We start from the raw sequence: 20,830 nt of genomic DNA on the forward strand, positions 1-20,830 counted from the left end.
GAATCAGAAGCGAAAGAAATAACATAGAGATTTTGGCCAGCAAAACTAACCTGAACGTTCCTGCCAGATAAGGACTTCTTCCACAAATTTTTCACGATTCTTTTCATTGAAGCAAAGTTTGGGGCTGCTCCAAGGAATTGGCCCACGAGAGAAGAATTCCACTCCGAAATTCCTGTTCAAGCACTTCAGGGGAGGCTGGACAAAGTAGTGCCATTGCGAACCCTAAAAGATAAAAATCCAAGAAAAAATATTTAAAATTTTATACATTATATGTTAGATAACATTTAAATTTAATGGTCATGACCGTCTATGCACCTAAAACTGTAATATATACACCTATCGTTAACAAAAAAAAATTATGTGCCAAATGTATTTTAAATATTATTTAAATATTAAAAAGTATATTAAACCTTTTGAAAGAAAAGTAATTATCAGCCGCGACAGTACCATGGAATGGATTAGTTGGCAGCTTTTCATTGGATAGTGAGACGTAAGGAATTTCTATTTTCCTCAAATACCCTTGTCTGTTTAGGGGAATAGTCTATGCAGAAATTAGGGAAAATCAAGTTTGAATTTTTAAGTAATTTGGTCAAAGTTAAATTTTTATTACACAAACTTAGGTTGTCCTGTTAAAATACTAAAGGCCAATAAATCCATGCCACGTGAAAAAATAACCTGACCATTTGTTTTTTAATGAAATGATTTTGATTAATAAAAATGAGGTGTTACTATTTGACAGGTCAGCGCTTAAGGGGGAATAACGTCATTTCAATTCATTTGCCTTATTTTATTTATTCTATTCCCCTTCGTCCATTTTAGATTTTATCTAAAAAGAATAAAATATTATATATATAATTTTTTCCTTTTCTTAATGAAAGAAAAAGCAATCAGTGACATAGGGGAGAGAGAGAGGAAAGTCTCTTCATTTTCTCATATACCTCTAAACTTGCAGCTTAAGAAATACCAAAAAGAACATATGTAAATCTAATTGAGATTTTTTTTTTCATTCTCGAAGATACTTCTCAAATAAAACCCAGTTCTTGTTTTTCAGAGTAGTTCTGTATAATCTCCCCCTTCATCGATTTCGTGAACTGGTAAGTTAGTTTGGGTTTTTAGTTTAATGTGATTTTATGCAATCGAATCTTTCTTTTGATTTCTCCAGAGCCAGATCTTTTATCTACTTTTACTGTCAGTGATTATTTTTTTTTTTGAATTTATTTCTGCTGATATTTATGCTTTTGATCTTTTCTGTATTTTTATTTTTCTTCCCAAGCTATGATAGTCTGAATCTATATTTAATTTTTCACTATCTATTTTGGTTGACATGTTCTTGATAAACATTGACTTGGCCGTTGCTGTTGTTTTCTTAGAATCCCAATTGGGTTTATCTATTTATTTTGGGTTTTCGTTTTCGAATAATATCTTATGGAATATTTATGAAACTAACCTTTCTCCGTGTATTGATTCTAATGGGTGCTTTTTTTTTTAGTCTCAGTTTGATTCTTATCAAATGAAAGCATGTGCTGTGAATGGGAGGGGTTAAACCCGAAGCCGATTCCGGTAACATCGAACGCTTCTTTTGAAGATAGCAGACATCCTAGTGTAGATATGAATCACCTAACTGTAGTGACCGAAGATACTTTTGCAAGTCTGCTTGAGCTTGCTGCTAATAATGATGTCGAGGGCTTTAAACGATCGATTGAGAATGATCCTTCCGGTGTTGATGAGGTTGGGTTGTGGTATGGTCGTCGGAAAGGCTCAAATCAGATGGTTAGTGAGGAGAGAACTCCATTGATGGTTGCTTCTATGTATGGTAGCATCGATGTTATTAAGCTGATCCTTTCCTCTTTGGTTGCTGATGTTAACCGTGTGTGCGGCCGTGACAAAACCACTGCCCTTCATTGTGCTGCATCCGGTGGGGCTGTTAACATTATCGACGTTGTGAAGCTGCTTTTAGCTTCCGGTGCCGATGTAAATATGGTTGACGCCAATGGTCATTTTCCTGTTGATGTTATTGTTGTTCCTCCAAAGATTCGAGATGTGAAATTAACTCTTGAAGAATTCCTTGCAACTGAGAGTTCCGGTTTTGATCTGAGTTCAAAGGTGTCGGCTGTTTCAAATTCCGACTCCCCTCCTCTATTGCCTTTGCAGGAAAATGGCTCTTTGTCATCTGGTTTGGATTCCCCGGTGAAGTCAGAGAAAAAAGAATACCCGATTGATCCATCTCTTCCGGATATCAAGAATAGCATCTATTCAACTGATGAGTTTCGGATGTATTCGTTCAAGGTGCGGCCTTGTTCACGTGCCTACTCCCATGATTGGACCGAGTGCCCGTTTGTTCACCCTGGGGAGAATGCTCGAAGAAGGGATCCTAGGAAGTTTCATTACAGTTGTGTTCCTTGCCCTGATTTTCGCAAGGGGGCATGTAGGCGCGGAGATATGTGTGAATATGCCCATGGTGTTTTTGAATGCTGGCTACACCCTGCTCACTATCGGACCCGGTTGTGCAAGGATGGTACTAGTTGTGATAGGAGAGTCTGCTTCTTTGCCCATACTCCTGAGGAACTCCGACCTCTGTATGTCTCCAGCGGTTCTGCTGTTCTATCTCCTCGATCGAGTACTTCCAGTGCCACAGCTATGGATTTTGCTGCTGCTATGAGTCTCTTGCCCGGATCACCTTCATCTGTATCCGCTATGTCTCCGTCACCATTCACACCACCCATGTCTCCCTCAGTGAATGGCATGTCTCATTCCAACGTTGGCTGGCCACAACCGAATGTTCCAGCCTTGCATCTTCCTGGAAGCAACCTTCAATCTAGTCGGCTGCGATCTTCTCTTCATGCGAGAGACATTCAAGCTGAAGAATTCAACTTTCTCTCCGAGTTCGATGTGCAACAACATCAGTTGATGAATGAGTTATCTGGCCTTACTCAGCCGTCGTTGAGTTCAAGTTCTTTTAACCGATCTGGTCGAATGAAGCCCCTGACCCCATCAAACCTCGATGATCTCTTTTCTGCTGAGAGCTCCTCTCCACGGTACTCCGATCAAGCGTTGGCTGCCGCTGTTTTCTCCCCAACCCACAAGTCTGCTGTTCTCAATCAATTTCAGCAGCAGCAAAACATGCTCACACCCATAAATACAAATTTTTCTCCCAAAAGTGTCGAGCTTCCTCTCTTGCAGGCTTCTCTATCCGGTAGAATGTCTCCTCGAAATGTTGAACCTATCTCACCGATGAACCCTAGGATTTCGATGTTAGCTAAACGGGAGAAGCTGCAAGAATTTCGCAGCCTAAGCTCTAGGGAGCTCCTCTCTGGCACGGCTGCTATTGTTGGTTCCCCGGTTAATTTACAGTCAAAATGGGGGTCCTTCAATGGGAAGCCGGACTGGGTTGTTAATGCTGATGGGTCAGTCAAGCATAGTAGGTCGTCGTCGTTTGAGCTGGGTAACGGGGACGAGCCTGATTTATCATGGGTTCAATCCCTTGTCAAAGAATCTCCAACTGATATCAAAGAGAAAATAGCAGCACCGGTCTCGGGTGAGGGTTCAAGCATGAACTTGGATCCGGTCGATAATGCTGCATTGGGTGCTTGGCTCGAGCAAATGCAGCTCGATCAACTTGTGGCTCAGCAGAACTGAAACCTGATTCGCTGAGCCCACCTGAGGTATAGACGACAGTAACGTTCAAATTCTTTTTTGTTCGGACAGGTAAAGAAGAAGAGAAGGTGAAGGTGAAGGGAAAGAGATTGAGGTGAGTTTTACAATGGAAACTTCGTTTTCACCATTTTATCATTACTATTATTACAACAAAACAGTTGAAACAAGTTGAGGATAATCCTTGTCTTGTGTTTTAAAGAAACTATGACCAGGTTTAGGTTTTTTTTTTTTTTTGGTTTTCTTCACAATGTAATATGATGATGATGATTAACATTCAACTAAGGTTTTATTGCTTAATTCCTATTTCAAATAGCTTCATTGTTCCTTGAATAGGTTAAATATATCTCTGCATTATATGCATGATAAGACGGTGATTGAAACTAACACAATTTAGATTATTAAGGGTTAATGTCACATTTTGCCCCTGAACTTTCATTGGAGGTGCAGTGTAGTATTTGCACAAAAATTAGTGCTCTCTTCATATTTCCAAGTGAAGGACGCAGGTGCTCCGAGCCATAACCGGTAGGGTAAAGGAGCCGGGGGGAGCCAGAGCAGTGACGTCAATGTGAACTAAAAGAGAGATTGAGAGAGTTTATGGGTCAAATTGATATTTTATCTAAAGTGTAAGGGTTAAATTAAAATTTTATCAATTTTTTAACGTGTCGTGTCATTGAACTATTTCATGGAGAAAAGTGTAACAAATCGATAACGTAAGCGATCAATATCGAAACTTTTTAAAAACTGGTGATCAAGATTGAACAGACCAAAATAAAAGGGACCGCCAATATTGTTTACCCTTTATATATTACCATTTTATACATTATTTTAGTAATAAAACTTCAACCTTTTATTAATTGCTTTACATCTTGAATTCTTTTGATTTCAACCCGCTTCGGTTAATTTATGAAATTCCCCTAATTTAAGTAAAAAAAAAGGAGTTTTATTTGTGATTATTGTATATTGATTTATAAGATGATTCAGATTGTATTTGAGGTGTTACATATTTCATGCTAATATAAAATTATCTGTCTTATATGTAATATTATTTTAGAGTTAACAAAACCCGATTCAATAAGGAAAAATATTTTTTTGAAATTTTAATTGTTCGATTTAATTTTTACATTTTGAGTTCGAGTCAAGTTATAATTTTTAAAGTTTGAATAGTCAAAAATATAAAATTAAAATGACATCTATTTAATCTTTAACTAAGTAATTTGATTATTTTATAATTTAATCTCCAATTTTCTTATTCTTTTATTTCATCTTTCAATTTAAGTATGTTTTTTACCAAATTTAAATCACATTCTTCTCGACCTCTATAAAATATTATGCAACAATATAGCTTCAATTCTTCTTTTAAAAATACTTATTTTTAATTTAATCTCTTAATTTTACAAAATCCTCCTATACTAACTGTTTTGAAATAGCAGCAACGCAATATGCAAATCTAATAAACTAATATTTGAAAAAGAAAAAAAAAAACACAGCTAAACCTGCTAATAATTTCTTTAAGACATATAAGATATCCTCAACCTATACTAACTGTTTTGTTGTAATAATAATGATAATAAATGGGGAAAATTGAAGTTTCCATTGTAAAACTGACCTCAACCTCTTTGCCTTCACATTCTTATATTCCTTTACATTTCCTTCAACATTCAATAACCACCAGAATCCGAATATCCGGGGGGAGGGGATACAAATGTTATTTACCGAAACATTTTTTGTTGTCACTACCTCGGGAGGGCTCGACGAAACCGGTCTCAGTTTTGCTGCGCCACAAGTTGATCGAGTTGCATTTGCTCGAGCCAAGCTCCCAACGTAGTATTATCGACCGGATCTGAGTTCATGCTAGAACCCTCACCCGAGAATGGTGCTTCCATTTTCTCTTTGATCTCCGTGGGAGATTCTTTTACAAGGGATTGAACCCATGATAAGTCTGGCTCGTCTCTGTTACTGAGCTCAAACGAGGACGACCTGCGATGCTTGCCTAACCCTTCAGCATTGAAAGCCTAATGATAATTGTTTAATTTAGTTAATATTTTGCTTTTAAATTACTTCTTAATCATTGGTTTTTGTGGTTTAATCGTTCGTTTTGATTCATTTTCTGTACAAGACGTCAGATTTTGGAAATTGAACAAAAAGGACAGAATTATGTAGTTTTTTTTATTGTATTTTCGGAATCAAAGCTGGCTGGAATTCGGATTTGGATTAAACTCAAGTTTTAGAATAATATTTTAAATATTATATTTTATCTTTGAATTTTAGTTTAAATAGGTTTTAGTATTTTAATTAAGTTTTAGGATATTATTTTTATATTTTATCTTTGTTTTAGATATTTTAGTTTAAATAGGTTTTAGTATTTTAATTAGGATTTAGAATATTATTTTAAATATTATTTTTTAGGTATTTTAGTTTAAATATTTTTAAGTGTTTTAATTAGGATTTAAGATGTTTTAGCTTGTTTTTAGGAATTTGAAGGCTATAAATACCTATCAGGGTAAGCCTAGAAACATATATCTCTCATCTGAGAATAAAATCTTCTTTTTCTCTCTAGCTTTCTCTCTATTTTTCGCATACTTTTCAATTATGCTAAGTATTACTTTGGTCATGCTTAGTTAATTTTCTCTCAAGCCGAAGACTGAAGCGAAGACTCAATTCCAAACGTGAGAATTGTAAGGTATTAAATAGCTTCGATTTTTCTCTTTGTTAACGATTTCGACATTGGTCCGAATATTGTTATGGTTAACGTTTGAAGAAGGATTTGCTTATTGAAGTATATTCAACTTCTCGAGAACACACTTAGCAAAATAGTTTGCTAAGAGAAAACTGAGATCGAATCAGTTATTGTTGAAACGACACAATCCGAGTTGGCAGCGAAGAATTGTCCTTGTAAGCCGACGTGAATCTTGAAGTAAAAATATGTTTCGATGATCCGAGGAATTTGAGGCAAAGCTGAAGTTTGAGGCTATTTTCACTATAAGTTTCTCTTTATCTCAATCTCTTTAATTTGTTTATTTAATTATTTTTATTTATTTAATTATCTTTTATTTTAAAAACAACTTTTAAAAATCCCCCTTTTATATTTATTACTATTAATATTTATTATTTTTTTTTTTCTTTTTTTATAATTATTTATTTTATTATACATTTTCAACTTTACATGGAATTCTATCTTTTCCTAAAATCAAGAAACATTTTTAAATCATAAAAACCATAGTCCCTATGGATCGACCCTGCTTCTCTATACTACCTTTTCCTTTATATTTAAGAAGTCGGAATTATTTTGATAACAAAACGACGGTTATCAAATTGGCGCCGTTGCCAGGGACTAACGACAAGTACTGATTTTTTTTCTAGTTTTTTATTTATGACCAGAAGAAACCCAGGTGAAGAACCAGAATCAAATCCGAGACTGGAGCAGACACATACAACATTCCAATGGCAGAAGAAGAACAAACGATCCGAGAGCTAGCCACAGCTCCTGTCACTCAGACGCATTATGCATTAATTTTCCTAGTGGCGGGACTCCGTTTCAATTAAAGACGGGACTCATTCATCTTCTTCCCACCTTCCACGGCTTTCCCACTAAAGATCCGCACAAACACTTGTTGGAATTCAACATGGTTTGCACTAGCATGAAACCACAGGGAGTTATTGAGGATCAAATTAAATTGAGAGCTTTCCCTTCTCTTTAGCCGATTTGGCTAAAGATTGGTTATTTTATTTACCTCCAAATTCAGTTAATTCATGGGCTACATGAATCAAATTTTTATTGACAGGTTTTTCCAGCAGCTAAAGCAAGCGGATTACGAAGGAGCATTCTTTCCATTCAACAAAAAATTGACGAAAGTCTTTATGACTATTGGGAACGATTTTAAAAACTTTGTGCACGTTGTCCGCAACACGGATTAAGTGAGCAAACATTACTTCAATACTTTTATGAAATCCTTTTACCAATGGAGATGAAAATAGTGGATACCGCCAGTGGAGCATCATAGTCAACATGACCCCAACAATAACAAGGGAATTGATTTCAACCATGACATCCAACTCTCAACAGTTTTCAAGTGAACCCAGCCGATGGGTTCACGAGATAAGTACATTTTCCCTTGAAAATAAGTTAGATAAATTAACTGAAGTAGTTAATTCACTTGTTTCAGAAAAATCTGGAGCAACAAAAGAATGTGGGATATGCACAAAGCTAGACCATTTGACAGATTGTTGCCCGCTGATACAAGAAGAAGGCAATGCAGTAGGGAACTTTCTAGGTCCTCCACAAAGACAATACAACCCATACATCAATACTTATAATCCAGGATGGCGAGACCACCCAAACTTCAGCTACGCGACAAATCAAAGACCATAATTGAGGAACTCATAGAAAAGTTAGCAATTTCACAAGAAAAGTTCATTGCATCCCAGGAAAAATTCCAAATCCGAATCAAAATACATCTTCAAGAGTTAGATAACCAAGTAAGCCGACTAGCTCAAACTATGGGAAAATTGGAATCACAAGGAAGAATACCTTCTCAAACGAAGTTAAATCTGAGAAAGAATGTTAGTGTCATCACACTCCAAAGTGGAAAAGTTATCTCACCTGAAGTTCCAACATAAAAAGCTGCACATCAGAAAGAACAAGAGAACGCGCCACCTTCAGAAATACAAGGTACGTCTAACACTCATCCTTCTCTTTCTTCTCATGAAATTACGCCACCACCCTTCCCATCAAGATTGATGAAGCGTGATAAAAGAGCTAAAGAAAATGAGATCTTAGAGGTGTTCCAAAAAGTTCAAAACAACATACCTCTTCTTGAAGTAATTCAACAAGTACCAAGGTATGCTCGATTTTTAAAAGAACTTTGCACTACAAAGAGGAAATTAATGGGGCACGAAAAGGTAAATTTGGGAGAACATATCTCTCAAATTTTTTAATGAAAGCTCTCACCAAAGATGAAGGATCAAGGTATGTTCGTTATACCTTGCAAAATATGTTATTTTAAAATTAAACGTGCAATGTTTGACTTAGGAGCTTCAATTAATGTTATGTCATTTTCTATATATAAAATGATTACTAACGAGCCTTTGAAGGAAACAGGAATAACCATACAGTTGGCTGGTCGATCTGTGATCTATCTAGTGGGAGTAATGGAAAACGTCTTAGTAAAGGTTGATGTATTATTTTTTTTCCTGCAGATTTCTATGTTATTGACATGGAACATGACAGGTCGGATACCTATTCCGATGTACTTTTAGGCCAACCCTTCCTAAGCACCGTACATACAAAGATCGATGTTAGAAGTGGTATACTGGCAATGGAATTTTATGGTGAGATCGTTGAATTTGATGTTTACAAAGCAATGAAATGTCCTGATCATATTGAAAGAATTAATTTTGTTGTTATTATAGATCCTTTAATTGATGAATATATTAAATCTAATTTTTCTTATGACCTTTTTAAGGATTCTGAACTTTGCCATGAAGAGGAAGAAAAAGAGTTTGAAAATATTAATTCAATCAATTCTGATTTATCTTTATCTTCTCTAAAACTAAAATTTTACCTTCTGTTTTGCAGGCACTTAAGGTAGAATTGAAACAATTACCGGAGCATTTGAAATATGGCTTTTTGGGCGAAAATGAAACTTTGCATGTGATTATCTCAAGTAAATTATCCGAAGGAGAAGAGGGCTTTGGTAGCAGTGTTGCGCTCTCACAAAGAAGCCATAGGATGGACCATTACCGACATTAAAGGATTAAGTCCCTCGACTTGCATACACAATATCAAATTCGAAGAAGGAGCAAAGTCATCACGAGAAGGACAACGCTGATTAAATCCACTGATGATGGAAGTAGTAAAGAAAGAAATTCAGAAACTCCTTGATGCTGACGCAATCTATCCGAATCGGATAGTAATTGGGTAAGTCTGATTCATGTGGTTCCCAAGAAACGGGAGTCACAGTGGTCGAAAATCAAGTAGGGGAGTTAGTGCCCAAAGAGTTCAAAATGAATGGCGTGTTTGTATTGATTACAGGAAGTTGAACTCTCTTACTCGAAAAGATCATTTTCCTATTCCTTTTATAGATCAAATGTGTCGCGACCGTCTTTCGGTTGAGCCCATAATTGGGCTTTGACCTGGATTAAATGCTTTAGAGTCGCCACCGACCATTTTAAAACGAATTTAGGTGGTTCGGACACCATCTTACCTGATCTACATTGTACCAGAAACATGTTAGGTTCGGGAGTCGGTTACGGTCAATGAAGGATTAGCACCCTTGAACTGCCCTTTCGGTACCACTTAATTTGCTAGTTGTCTTAATTGCGAAAATTAAAATTTAAATTGAAAAAAATCGATTCAAATTACATACCTTCAATTGATAAAAATACCCCTAAAAAATTAAAAGTATTATAAAAAATATCACAACTATATATTCCTACATCTACCCTAGAAATAATAACAATAAATCACATGTATTATTGAGGGAAAACATATACACTACCATGCAATATATATATTATGAAACGCTTAAGGCACTAAAAAAAGGAATATGAATGCACAATGCAAACAACTAACCTGTAAAATAATAATATATATAATATGAAATGTACGCACAAAAAAATTAATATTATATGAAATGCACACTGCACGAAATCAATAATAAAATATGTAAAATGTGTATATTTCCTTAAATGCACACAACACAAAAACAATAATGGCCCACTTTGTGCTATAGTACAATCGGTAGAGGACCAAGACATAAGGCCTCATATATGCAACCAAGCTCCAAGATATTCGTTCGTTGTTCGAGGAAGTGCAAAGCAACACTATCCTCTACCATTTGTTAAGAAACCCAAAAAAAAAACCAAATCCCACATCCCTAGTAAAGAAAATAAAATATGGGATCATCTTCAACCTCAAGAGCATTTGGTGCTATTCTCTACAGATTCACAAGTGGGGTTCCCTCGACTTCCTTGAGTGTTTCTCGAATGGCCTCCTTTCGAAGTTGTACGGTCCGCTTGACTCTAGAGAAAGAAATCGTGAGTTACCCTTCTCAAATAAGGTTCTTTCGATCCTTTTTATTTCAGAACCCTAAATAAACTCCCTTATCTTCTTGTTGTTTTCTATTTTTCTATTTTGGTTTCCTTGTCATATTTCTTGTGTCTTTTTTTGGGTATTTCCTTTGAATACTCTTCGTCGTATTTTTTTTGCCTTCCCCCTGTTTCGAATCGTTACATGCATTTTATAATATGAAATATACTATTTTAGTTTAATAGAGTCCTAATAAAACTAGACTTATTGCTCGGTTTTGCATGTTTGTGGTGTGGATGCAGAGCTAGACGCCAAAAATCTCGGTTGCGTGATGCATCAGACGAGGGAGACAGCGCTTGGATGAGAAATGGCGGGTGGCTGAAACATTAGAAACTCTAATCTACCTTAGGGTTTTAAGTCAGGTCGGGCGCAAGCGGGCTGGTTCGGGTTGCTCCTTGGATCCAGGTCGCTTGTTGGGTTTGCTTGTACTTGGTGGACTGTTGGGTGTTTGGACTGCTTGTTGGCCTGCAATTTAATAAAACATCAGTAAATAATATAATAATGATATATGTATTAAATAATATAATATACTCATATAATACTCATATAAATTCGTTTAAAAATACGGACGAAAATGAGTGTCAACAGTTGCCCCTCTTTGTCCTTTTTCGTGGAACGAAAAATAGGACAAAGATAAAAAGACACAAAATTTCGTTTGGTGGAGTTGAAAATTTATTTCCATTAAGAATAACTCCCTGTCGAATTTTGTTGCGGATGGCTCCTCTGTCGCGAAGTCGAGTCTATCTCGAAATGGAATTGAAGCTGTAATTCCGAATTTCAGCCAGAATGTAGTTTCTTATTTCCAAATTGCAGTGCATTTCGGTCTTCTTCTTGATTTAAAGACCTTGGTTAAAAATTCGAATGGAAAGTAGTTCCTTGACTCTACCCTGCGGTTGATAGGCCCTTGAGCTGAATGAAATCAAACTCGGAAGGTCTTCGTTGACAGATAGCTTTTCTAGACTTAAGCTACGCTGCCGGAAAATAGTTTCTTATCACTAAGGTACGGTTAACCCAGATCTTCTTCTCGACTTGAAAACCTTGACTACAACCGGACAATAGTGCGATTGATGTGTCATCGAGCTGAATGAAATCAAGTTCGACAATTTTGTTGATAGATAGCCCTTCTTGCTTCGAGCTATGTTGTAAGTTTTACTTGCCTCGAGCTATGCTGTAAGTTTTATTTGCCTCTGAGCTGAATGTAATTGAACTCGAATGTCTTTGGATGGCAGATAACCGTTCTCGACTTAAGTTATGCTGCAAATGTTGTGCCTTTGAGCTGAGTGTAATCGAACTCGAAGGTATTTGTTGGCAGATAACCCTTCTAGCCTTGAGTTATGATGTAAATGATGTTCCCTCGAAGTTGAGTGTAATCGAACTCGAGGGTCTTTGGCAAATAGCCATTCTCGACTTAATCTATGCTGCAAATAATGTGCCTTAGAGCTGAGCGTAGTCGAACTCGAAGGTCTTTATGTTTCAAGAGAAACATTTTCAAAGGTTTTTTGTGTTTCAAGAGAAACAATTTCAAAGGTTTTTTGTGTTTCAAGAGAAAATGTCTCTAGGGAGGCAAAATTTTGTTTCAAGAGAAACATATTCAAAGGTTGTTGTTTCAAGAGAAACTGTCTCAAGAGAGACAAAACTTAGTTCCAAAAGAAACTGTCTCAAGGGAGACAAAATTTGTTTCAAGGAAAACATATTCAAAGATTATTCAAGAAACTGTCTCAAGGGAGAGTTTCAAGGAAAAAAATTTCAAGGGAAACTGTCTCAAGAGAGACAAAATTTGTTTCAAGGGAAATTATCTCAAGAGAGACAAAATTGTTTCAAGGGAAACTCAAGTCAAAATCAAGAGAAACAAAATTTGTTTCAAGAGAAACTGTCTCAAGAGAACAGAGAGACAAACTTTGTTTCGAGTAAATTAGTCTCAAGCAAGACGACCCCTTGTTTCGAGAGAAACAATCTCAAAGGCGATCGATACTCTGCTTGTTTCTGCATGTTAAAGAAATCCTTTCAGAAGCTCTAATCGTCGACTTAAGGAAGTCAAATTTGTGGATGGCATGTTAGCTATGATGCTAAATCACTTCATCGGGTACAATATCCTTCTTCGTGAAGTTGAAATTGTGGATGGCTCATTCGCTGTGAAATTGATATTTTAATTGGACGTCCTTCGTTGTGAAGTTAAAATCCATACTTGTAAATTACATCTCTTTCGAGTTCAATATCTTTCGCTGTGAAGCATGAATCTGCAAAATTATGCACATATGTGATGCTATGGATGCAATGCTCTTATGTGTGCCTAAAATGTATATGCGAAATATGTTATTTTAGGATTTGGAGAGAAATCTCAATCTCTGATTGTCAGTCTTCTTGATTCTGGAATCTTGAATTTTTGATTCTTGATCTTGGATTCTTCAATATGCTTAAATCCGATGTACATAACGCTAATCTGTGAAGGGAATAATTGCATGAGTAGTCTTCAATCTATCCCTGACTCAGTTTGTTTTCAAGACAATTTGTTTTCATTCCCCTATAAAATTTTTCCCAAAAAATGGCTTCCTTTGCTTCAGCTTCGATCTTGAGCTTCGAAGAGATACTTGTTGAATTTCAAGATATGCTTCTAAAGAACTTATCTTGTTTCAAAATGCTTTTCTTCCTTTGAATTTTCAAAATTTTGAAAAATATTAAAAGGAATTTTGAAAAATATTGCCTCTTTCTAGGTTTCATAATTGAAGCAAATCATAAAAAAGAGTTCATTGGATATCAAAAGAATCAAATTCTCTTTTACTCTTTGATAGCTGCAAATCTTTGACAAATATTAAGATCGAAAAGTTGGTTTAGAGGTGGGCTACCTAAATCCTAAGGTTTGTTTCCTCAATTCGGTAATGGCTCGTCCCTCTTTCTTGGTTTGATATTTTAATCAGAGGTGAACAAAATGACAAACTAGCAAAATCAATGGCTATACCTTTCAGAACACTTCTGTTTCAGTTCTCTAAAATCTTCCATTTGTTTAAGCTTCGTAGGCTCCTCTAACAAAGGCAGTGCAGAAATATCGGTCTAAAAATTAAATTCCTGAGTGCTCATGTGAATTTGACTATAACAGGTGTTCCTTAACTCCCTTAGTCCATCTTTTACTGAAACTCCTTATTTAATTTTCTATTGTCTGGCTAGCTGGATCCATAAAGCTGGGGCTTTTAACCAATTACTTCAGAGGGACAACTCAATATCGTTGTATTATAATCACCTTTATCAGGCTAGCTGAATATTATCCATAAAGCCGGGGCGTTTAACCAATTTCTTAAGAGGGACAACTCAAGCTTTATTGTATATTATAATCACCTTTATCAGGCTAGTTGAATCTTATCTATAAAGCCGGGGCATTTAACCAATTGCTTTAGAGGGACAGCTCAAGCTTTATAGTATATATATATAATTATAATGTGAGTATACGGATTCAATTTCTTAAGTTTGTTAAGAAAAACCTATTATAGTCTTGGTGTTTTTGAAGGTAAAAAATTTCATCTTTAGAGTTCAATTGCAAAGCAACTGATCTAAGCTAGATTCACCTACTCGGCTATTCCATCTATAAAGATCATCATCATCATTTAACATCATAAAAAAAGTATAAACCAATTAGTTTTACAATCTTATGTGCTAGTTGCCCCATTTTGTTCGCTCTTAACACATACCCGAATACCAAACCTTTGATTGGCTATACATACGAGGATAGGGCTAGCTTGGTTCATGTAAGAGAAGGGTATGTATTCCAGTGTATGTTCTGGATCAAAAGTGGTCCTTGTTTTGTAGGGTTCAATCTTTTCATTTGTCAAAGATTTACAACCTCAATTATTAAAAAGTTTTTTATTAAGGTTATATTCGAGGAATTTAAAATTAAAACTTGCTCATTTCCTCATAAGGAAACATTTTATTTAAAATGTTTGAACGTCAAGTGACTTAAAAACATTCACACATAAGAAGTACGAAATAAAAAAAACAAGTTCAAACAATATGATATTCTTGAAAATGTAACAAAATTCCTGATGGATACCCCATCCGACTCTCGATCATAATGCCCCATTACACATTGAAAGTCAATGCTCATGAATCAATCAGATCTTGGACCTTACGTTTCAATGCCCCAAAGTTCTTAGTGGTGTGCCCTGAGCTCCCAATATGATAGCTGCATATGGCGTTAATATCATGGCCTTCAGGATATGGGCCTCTCGAGGTTTGAATTGAACCGGAGTCACAAGATTCTTCTCAACTAGCGTTGGGAGTAACTCCTCATATGTCATTGGTATTGGACTGATACGAATCTTTTTACGAAAGACATTATGAGGTCTAATCCCCATATTAGCTAGGTGAGATTCCCCAGGGTTGATGTCAGTTCTTTCCTCAATAATTGCATTGACCCCGCCTTCTTGGTGGTTAGGCAAAGGATTCTGGGCAACATTCTCTACATGATCTTTTTGAATGCTAGATAGTTTTCGGTCGAATGCCCCTGCACACCGCCATGATACTCGTAGTGAGCATTCTCGTCATACCATCTCGGTAAGGAGCTTAATTGGCTCCATAGGGTAAGGCAACACCACATGAGTGTCGAAGAGTTTTGGTATAATTCTTTGTATGAAATAGGAATGGGATCGAATTGCTATCTTTCTCTTCCATTCCTTGGTTCTCTGTGAGTGTTTAGAAGTACCAGATGGTACAGCAGCAGTGGTTTTAGAACTTGAGATCATAACATCTTTGTTGGCATTGTAGGTGTTAACATTGTTGATCTCTCTCTCTTTGTTCTTCATGGGAGGCTTCTTACTAGAGTCCCATCCCTCAATTTTTCCTTGCTTTATGACCAACTCGATCATCTCACCAGCCATAACTAGATCTGAGAAACTTCCCAATGTGATTGCCATCAGGTGCCTGAAGTAAGGTACCTTCAGGGTTTGTACAAACAGCTTCCTAGTCTCCTTTTCATCCAAGGGTGGATGAACATGCACAGCTCAATCCCTCCATCGTTGTGCGTATTGTCGGAAACTTTCGTTATGTTTTTTTCTCCAGACTTTGTAGCATAACTCGGTCTGGTCTCATATCGTTAATATGTTTGTACTACTCCATGAAAGACTTAGCTAAGTCTTTCCATAACTTGATATGAGTTCGGCTGAGCTGGTTGTACCACCGGATAGTTGAACCAGACAGGCTCTCATAGAAGCAGTGGATTAGGAGTTGGTCATTTCCCACGTATTCTGCCATCTTCCGACAGAACATAGTGATGTGGGCTAAGGTGCAATTGTTCCCTTCGAACTTCTTGAACTCAGGGACCTTGAACTTTGGTAGGAGAACCAAATCTAGAACCAGGCTGAGTTCCACAGCATCGACTCCATGATAGTCATGGTCTCCTTTAACTACCTTCATTTGCTCCTCCAACTGCTTGATTTTCTCCTCCATCTTCTTTGTTTTGTCTTCTTCGTCCAAATCCGGTATATGATAATAAACTGGATTGTTCTCAAGGTTGAATACAGTAGTTTGTATCTTTGCAGCAGATGGGGTCATTGCATTGGATAAGTCCCCTTGAAGTTTCGGTAAGATTCCAGGTTTGATAACCACTTGTGGGGTAGGTGACTTAGCTACCCCTTCCGATGAACCTGACCCAGGTACACTCGCTTGATGTAGACCAGACAACTTGACCACAATTTGATCGACCAAGGACTCTTGGTTTTTCATGATTGTATTCAGAGTACTCAGAGTACTCTGGCTTATCTTATCTTATAGCTCTCTCTGGAGCTTCAACATGTTATCCTCGATCTGAGCAATTCTGGCTTCCATTTTCTTCTTTTTCAAGCGGGTATTATACGGATGGGGTATGTCCAATGCTTGAGGTGATGTATCCAATATTTTCTCCCGAGTTCTCCTTGATGGTGCCTCCTTGGGCTTGCCAGACCCTTAGTCCTAAGCCCATTACAAGTTTGTGTGAACTAAGTTAAACTTGAGAGGAAACATTCCCTTATGTCGATACGGAGAATAAATTCACACGAAAGCATAAGGTATATGAATCCCGAATGTTACTTGCTAGGCCCATACGAAGAATGAATTCTCACGAGAGCGCCGATTTCACCTCCACTTAAGACGGGTTTGGAGCTCGGGTATAGAGCCAGAGATAGAAACTTTTCAAAAATCTAAAATCTTTTAAAAAAACCTCAGTACAACTATTTATTTGAGAAATAATCAAAGATATATAATTGGAACCGAATAAATAAATTAAAATTAAAATTTACCATTTTCGCATAAAAAGAAAACTGAAAATTAATTTTAGCCTAACTCACTTACCTGTCCCCAGTAGAGTCGTCAAGCTGTCGCGGTTGTCTTTCGGTTGGGCCAGGAATTTGGCTTCGACTTGGATTAAATGCTTTAGAGTCGCCACCGACCATTTTAAAACGAATTTAGGTGGGTCAGACACTATCTTACCTGATATGTGTTTTACCAAAAACATGTCGGGTTCAGGTGTCGGTTACAGTCAATGAAGGATTAACACCCTTGAACCGCCCTTTCGGTACCAATTAATTTTTCGGTTGTCTTAATTGCGAAAATTGGAATTTAAATTGAAAAAGAAATCGATTTGAATTACATACATTCAATTGATAAAAATACCCCTAAAACATTAAAAGTATTATAAAAATATCACAACTATATATTCCTACATCTACCCAAGAAATAATAACAATAAACCATATGTATTATTGAGGGAAAACATATACACTACCATGCAATATATATATATATATATATATATATATATATATATATTATGAAACACTTAAGGCGCAAAAAAAAAGGAATATGAAATGCACAATACAGAAAACTAACCTGCAAAATAATATATATATATATATATATATATAAGAGAAAATAACCTCAGTGACAAAAAATGCCTTATAATATACGATTTTAACCAACTTTTTTTGGATTTGCCAAAATGACCAACTAAATCGCAATGCGATCGATAATTCGCAACGCGATCTCCAGTATCGCAAATCAGTTTCCAGATTTGCAACGCGATTCTGACTATCGCATTGCGATTTTCTAAATTCGCGTTGCTACTTTCCTAAATCGCAATGCGAATACGTAAATCGTAATGCGAATACGTAAATCGCAATGCAGATACGTAAATCACAATGCGAATATGTAAATCGCAACGCGAATCTGACTATCGCAATGCGATTTACATAACGCCATTGGTATCCAACGCGTACTTTTTTTCAAATTCCAAACACGAATATATTAATATATCGGAACACTGAACCGTCCACAGTATATCCTGTAATCGCAACTCATAACCTAAAACCCTAAATCACAACTCAGTCTTATCTCCATCTCTCACTCTCTAAGGCGACATCCGTCCCCATCTCCGACGAAATCAGTCCCTATCTCTGACGATATCAGTCTCCATCTCTGGCGAAATCATTCACGGTCAGAAATGGAAAATCAACCAAATCAACCACCGAGGGTTAGTTTTTTTAATTATTTTATTTTGAAATTTTTTCATTATTATTAGGTTTTTCATATTGAAATTGATGATAAGTTTACTGGTGTTTTCAATAATAGATTAGATTGCTTATTATATTCATTCGATTGCTGTCAATACTGCTAAACTATTTAGTCTTTAACCATGTGAAGTTAGTATTTGTCTTTGTTTTTTCTTTTGGTTGAAGTAATGCAATCCATTCAAGTTTCTTTCAATTTTAGTATTTGAAACCGAGAATGACTATCGCAATGCTATTATGTCGTTGCGATTTTCATTTCGCGTTGCGATAGTCAAATTCGCGTTGCGATTGTCATTTTCATTTTCATGTTGCGATTTTAAGTTTCAGAAACTATTCTTCTTCTGCAAATTGAAACTTGAATGAATTGCATTACTTCAACCAAAAAACAAAGACAAATACTAAATTCACAGTGTTGCAAATTTAAGTTTGAAGAATAAACTACTACTCTTTATGTTTATTGTTCTTGTTATATCTTCACAGTGTAGTTTTTGGTATATCTAACTTGGTATGTTTATTGTTTTTGCAGAACTTTTGTTCGGCTCAATTGACCTTAAGAAATAAAGTAAGCCTGGCCAAAATAATTGCGTCGAAGCTTTCACCTGCACAAAGAAAAATATTTGAGGATACTTGCTTCGGGCCATGGCTGAAAGTACAACATCCGGGTGGAGATGCTATGTTGACCCATCTGTTTCTTCAAACCATGACTAGCGATCTACCAGAGACTATACAACGTCGTGATGAAGAGATATGGTTTGATTTTCCACCGGCGTATACGTGTTTTGGGCGGGAGGAGTTTTGCTTAATCACCGGTCTACGCTTTGGACACAATGATGTAGATCGGTACACTAGACATATTACCTGCCTATCATGGTTTTCCTGGGTTTTTTCTGAGCTGTCAACGGAGAAGTCGAATTTACACATGGAAGACTTGATGAGATTATTGAATAAGAAAGATGGTTTTACTCAGATGGATGACGTCGATGTTGTTCGAGTATGCCTTCTAATACTTTTGCAAGCCGGCTTTTTAGGCAGAGAGGCCCGACAACCTATTCCTAATGATCTAATTAAATTGGTAGAGGACCTAAATGCATGGAACCTGTTTCCGTGGGGTTCGTATCTATGGAAAGCTACATGGAATAAGTTGTCGTCTGCCTTTGATGATCGGAAAATTTTACGTGGCGATGGTTCCAAATACACTTTGTCAGGCTTTATTTGGGCCTTTAAGGTAATAATTTTTATATAATGTTTCCAAAATTTAATTAATTCTTTAACAATTACTAATGTTTGTTATTATATTGTTTGTAGATTTGGATATTTGAGGCCTTTCCCGCCATGCAGACATATGCATTAAAAACTTCTAATGATATTCCTAGGGCTATTTCCTGGAAGAGGAAACGGTCCTTGAAGCAATGGGAAGATTTACTATCGTATACTACAATAAATAATGTAAGTTAACACAAATACTACCATATGTTTATAAACAAGTTATTACTAGTACACGTTTAACTTTGTTTGAGCTTTTATATTGTTAGGAGGCCAACACTCCATTACAGAGGCTGACGCCCACGGAAGCTGGGCTTGCCACTGATTGGTGGCAAGCTAGTAAGCATTTTTTTGATGGCACAGATGATGAGCAGCCACCACTTCGAGAGCCATCACCTCACCCAGAGCCATCACCTGATCGACTCGAATATACACCTCCACAACGAGAGTAATCACCTATTCTGTCACATCATCGAGCCTCTTCTCCACCATCACCTCATGATAGGCGACCGGTAAAGATGCCACGACGTTTATCTCCCTGTTCTCCACCTCCACCTCCACGGGATGAGTTAGGGGAGTTACGTAATGAGGTCAATGCCTTGTGTGAGGAGGTCGGTACTTTACACGACGACAATGGTGCATGGCGTGTTGAGGTGTCTACTTTACGTGGTGAGGTAGCAGCTCTACGTGAGATTATAGCATCATTGTAGAACGAGGTTCATACTCTACGCAACGAGGTAAGTTTAATATTTTTCATATTTAACTTGATGATAAATTTACTCGTAATTTCATTAGATTGCTTAGTAAATTTATTCAGTTGCTGCCAATACTGTTTAACTGTTTATTCTTTAACCCTGTGAAGTTAGTATTTGTTTTTGGTTGTCTTTTGGTTGAAGTAATGCAATCCATTCAAGTTTCAATTTGCAGAAGAAGAATAGTTTACTATAGCAATGCGAAAATGACTATCGCAACGCAAAAATGACTATCGCAACGAGAGAATTGCAATGCGAAATGAAAATCGCAACAACAAAATTACAACGCGAAAATGACTATCACAATGCAAAAATAACTATCGCAATGCGAATTTGACTATCTCAACGAAAGAATCGCAATACGAAATGAAAATCGCATTGCGATTCTCTCATTGTGATAGTCAAATTCGCATTGCGATAGTCAAATTCGCATTGCGATAGTCATTTTCGCGTTGCGATAGTCATTTTCGCGTTGTGATAGTCATTTTCGCGTTGCCATTTTAAGTTTTAGATTCTATTCTTCTGCAAATTAAAACTTGAATGAATTG

General features: G+C 36.5%; 1 protein-coding gene and 1 pseudogene across 2 annotated transcripts; one reads left to right on the forward strand and one right to left on the reverse strand.

Moving 5' to 3' along the window:
- Positions 1–910: 910 nt before the first annotated feature.
- LOC120134250 (zinc finger CCCH domain-containing protein 30-like) lies at positions 911–3,966 on the forward strand. Of its 2 annotated transcripts, none has more exons than XM_039150715.1 (2): positions 911–1,094; positions 1,490–3,966. In XM_039150715.1, the coding sequence occupies exon 2, from the start codon at positions 1,519–1,521 to the stop codon at positions 3,634–3,636; it is 2,118 nt and encodes a 705-aa protein (XP_039006646.1). In that variant the 5' UTR covers positions 911–1,094; positions 1,490–1,518; the 3' UTR covers positions 3,637–3,966. The 2 variants fall into 2 exon arrangements, with proteins under 2 accessions (XP_039006646.1, XP_039006653.1); XM_039150722.1 differs by lacking the exon at positions 911–1,094 and having other exon boundaries at positions 1,544–1,560; positions 1,593–3,966.
- A 1,390-nt stretch (positions 3,967–5,356) lies between these two features.
- Positions 5,357–20,830, reverse strand: part of LOC120134267 — a 30,692-nt pseudogene continuing 15,218 nt past the window's right edge.

This window comes from Hibiscus syriacus, unplaced genomic scaffold, assembly GCF_006381635.1.
Source record: "Hibiscus syriacus cultivar Baekdansim isolate YM2019G1 unplaced genomic scaffold, ASM638163v2 tig00001802_pilon, whole genome shotgun sequence".
Taxonomy (NCBI): Eukaryota; Viridiplantae; Streptophyta; class Magnoliopsida; order Malvales; family Malvaceae; genus Hibiscus; species Hibiscus syriacus.

Excerpts from the sequence above, each read along its gene's own strand:
- LOC120134250 (XM_039150715.1), top strand. The coding sequence starts at position 1,519 with ATGTGCTGTGAATGGGAGGGGTTAAACCCGAAGCCGATTCCGGTAACA.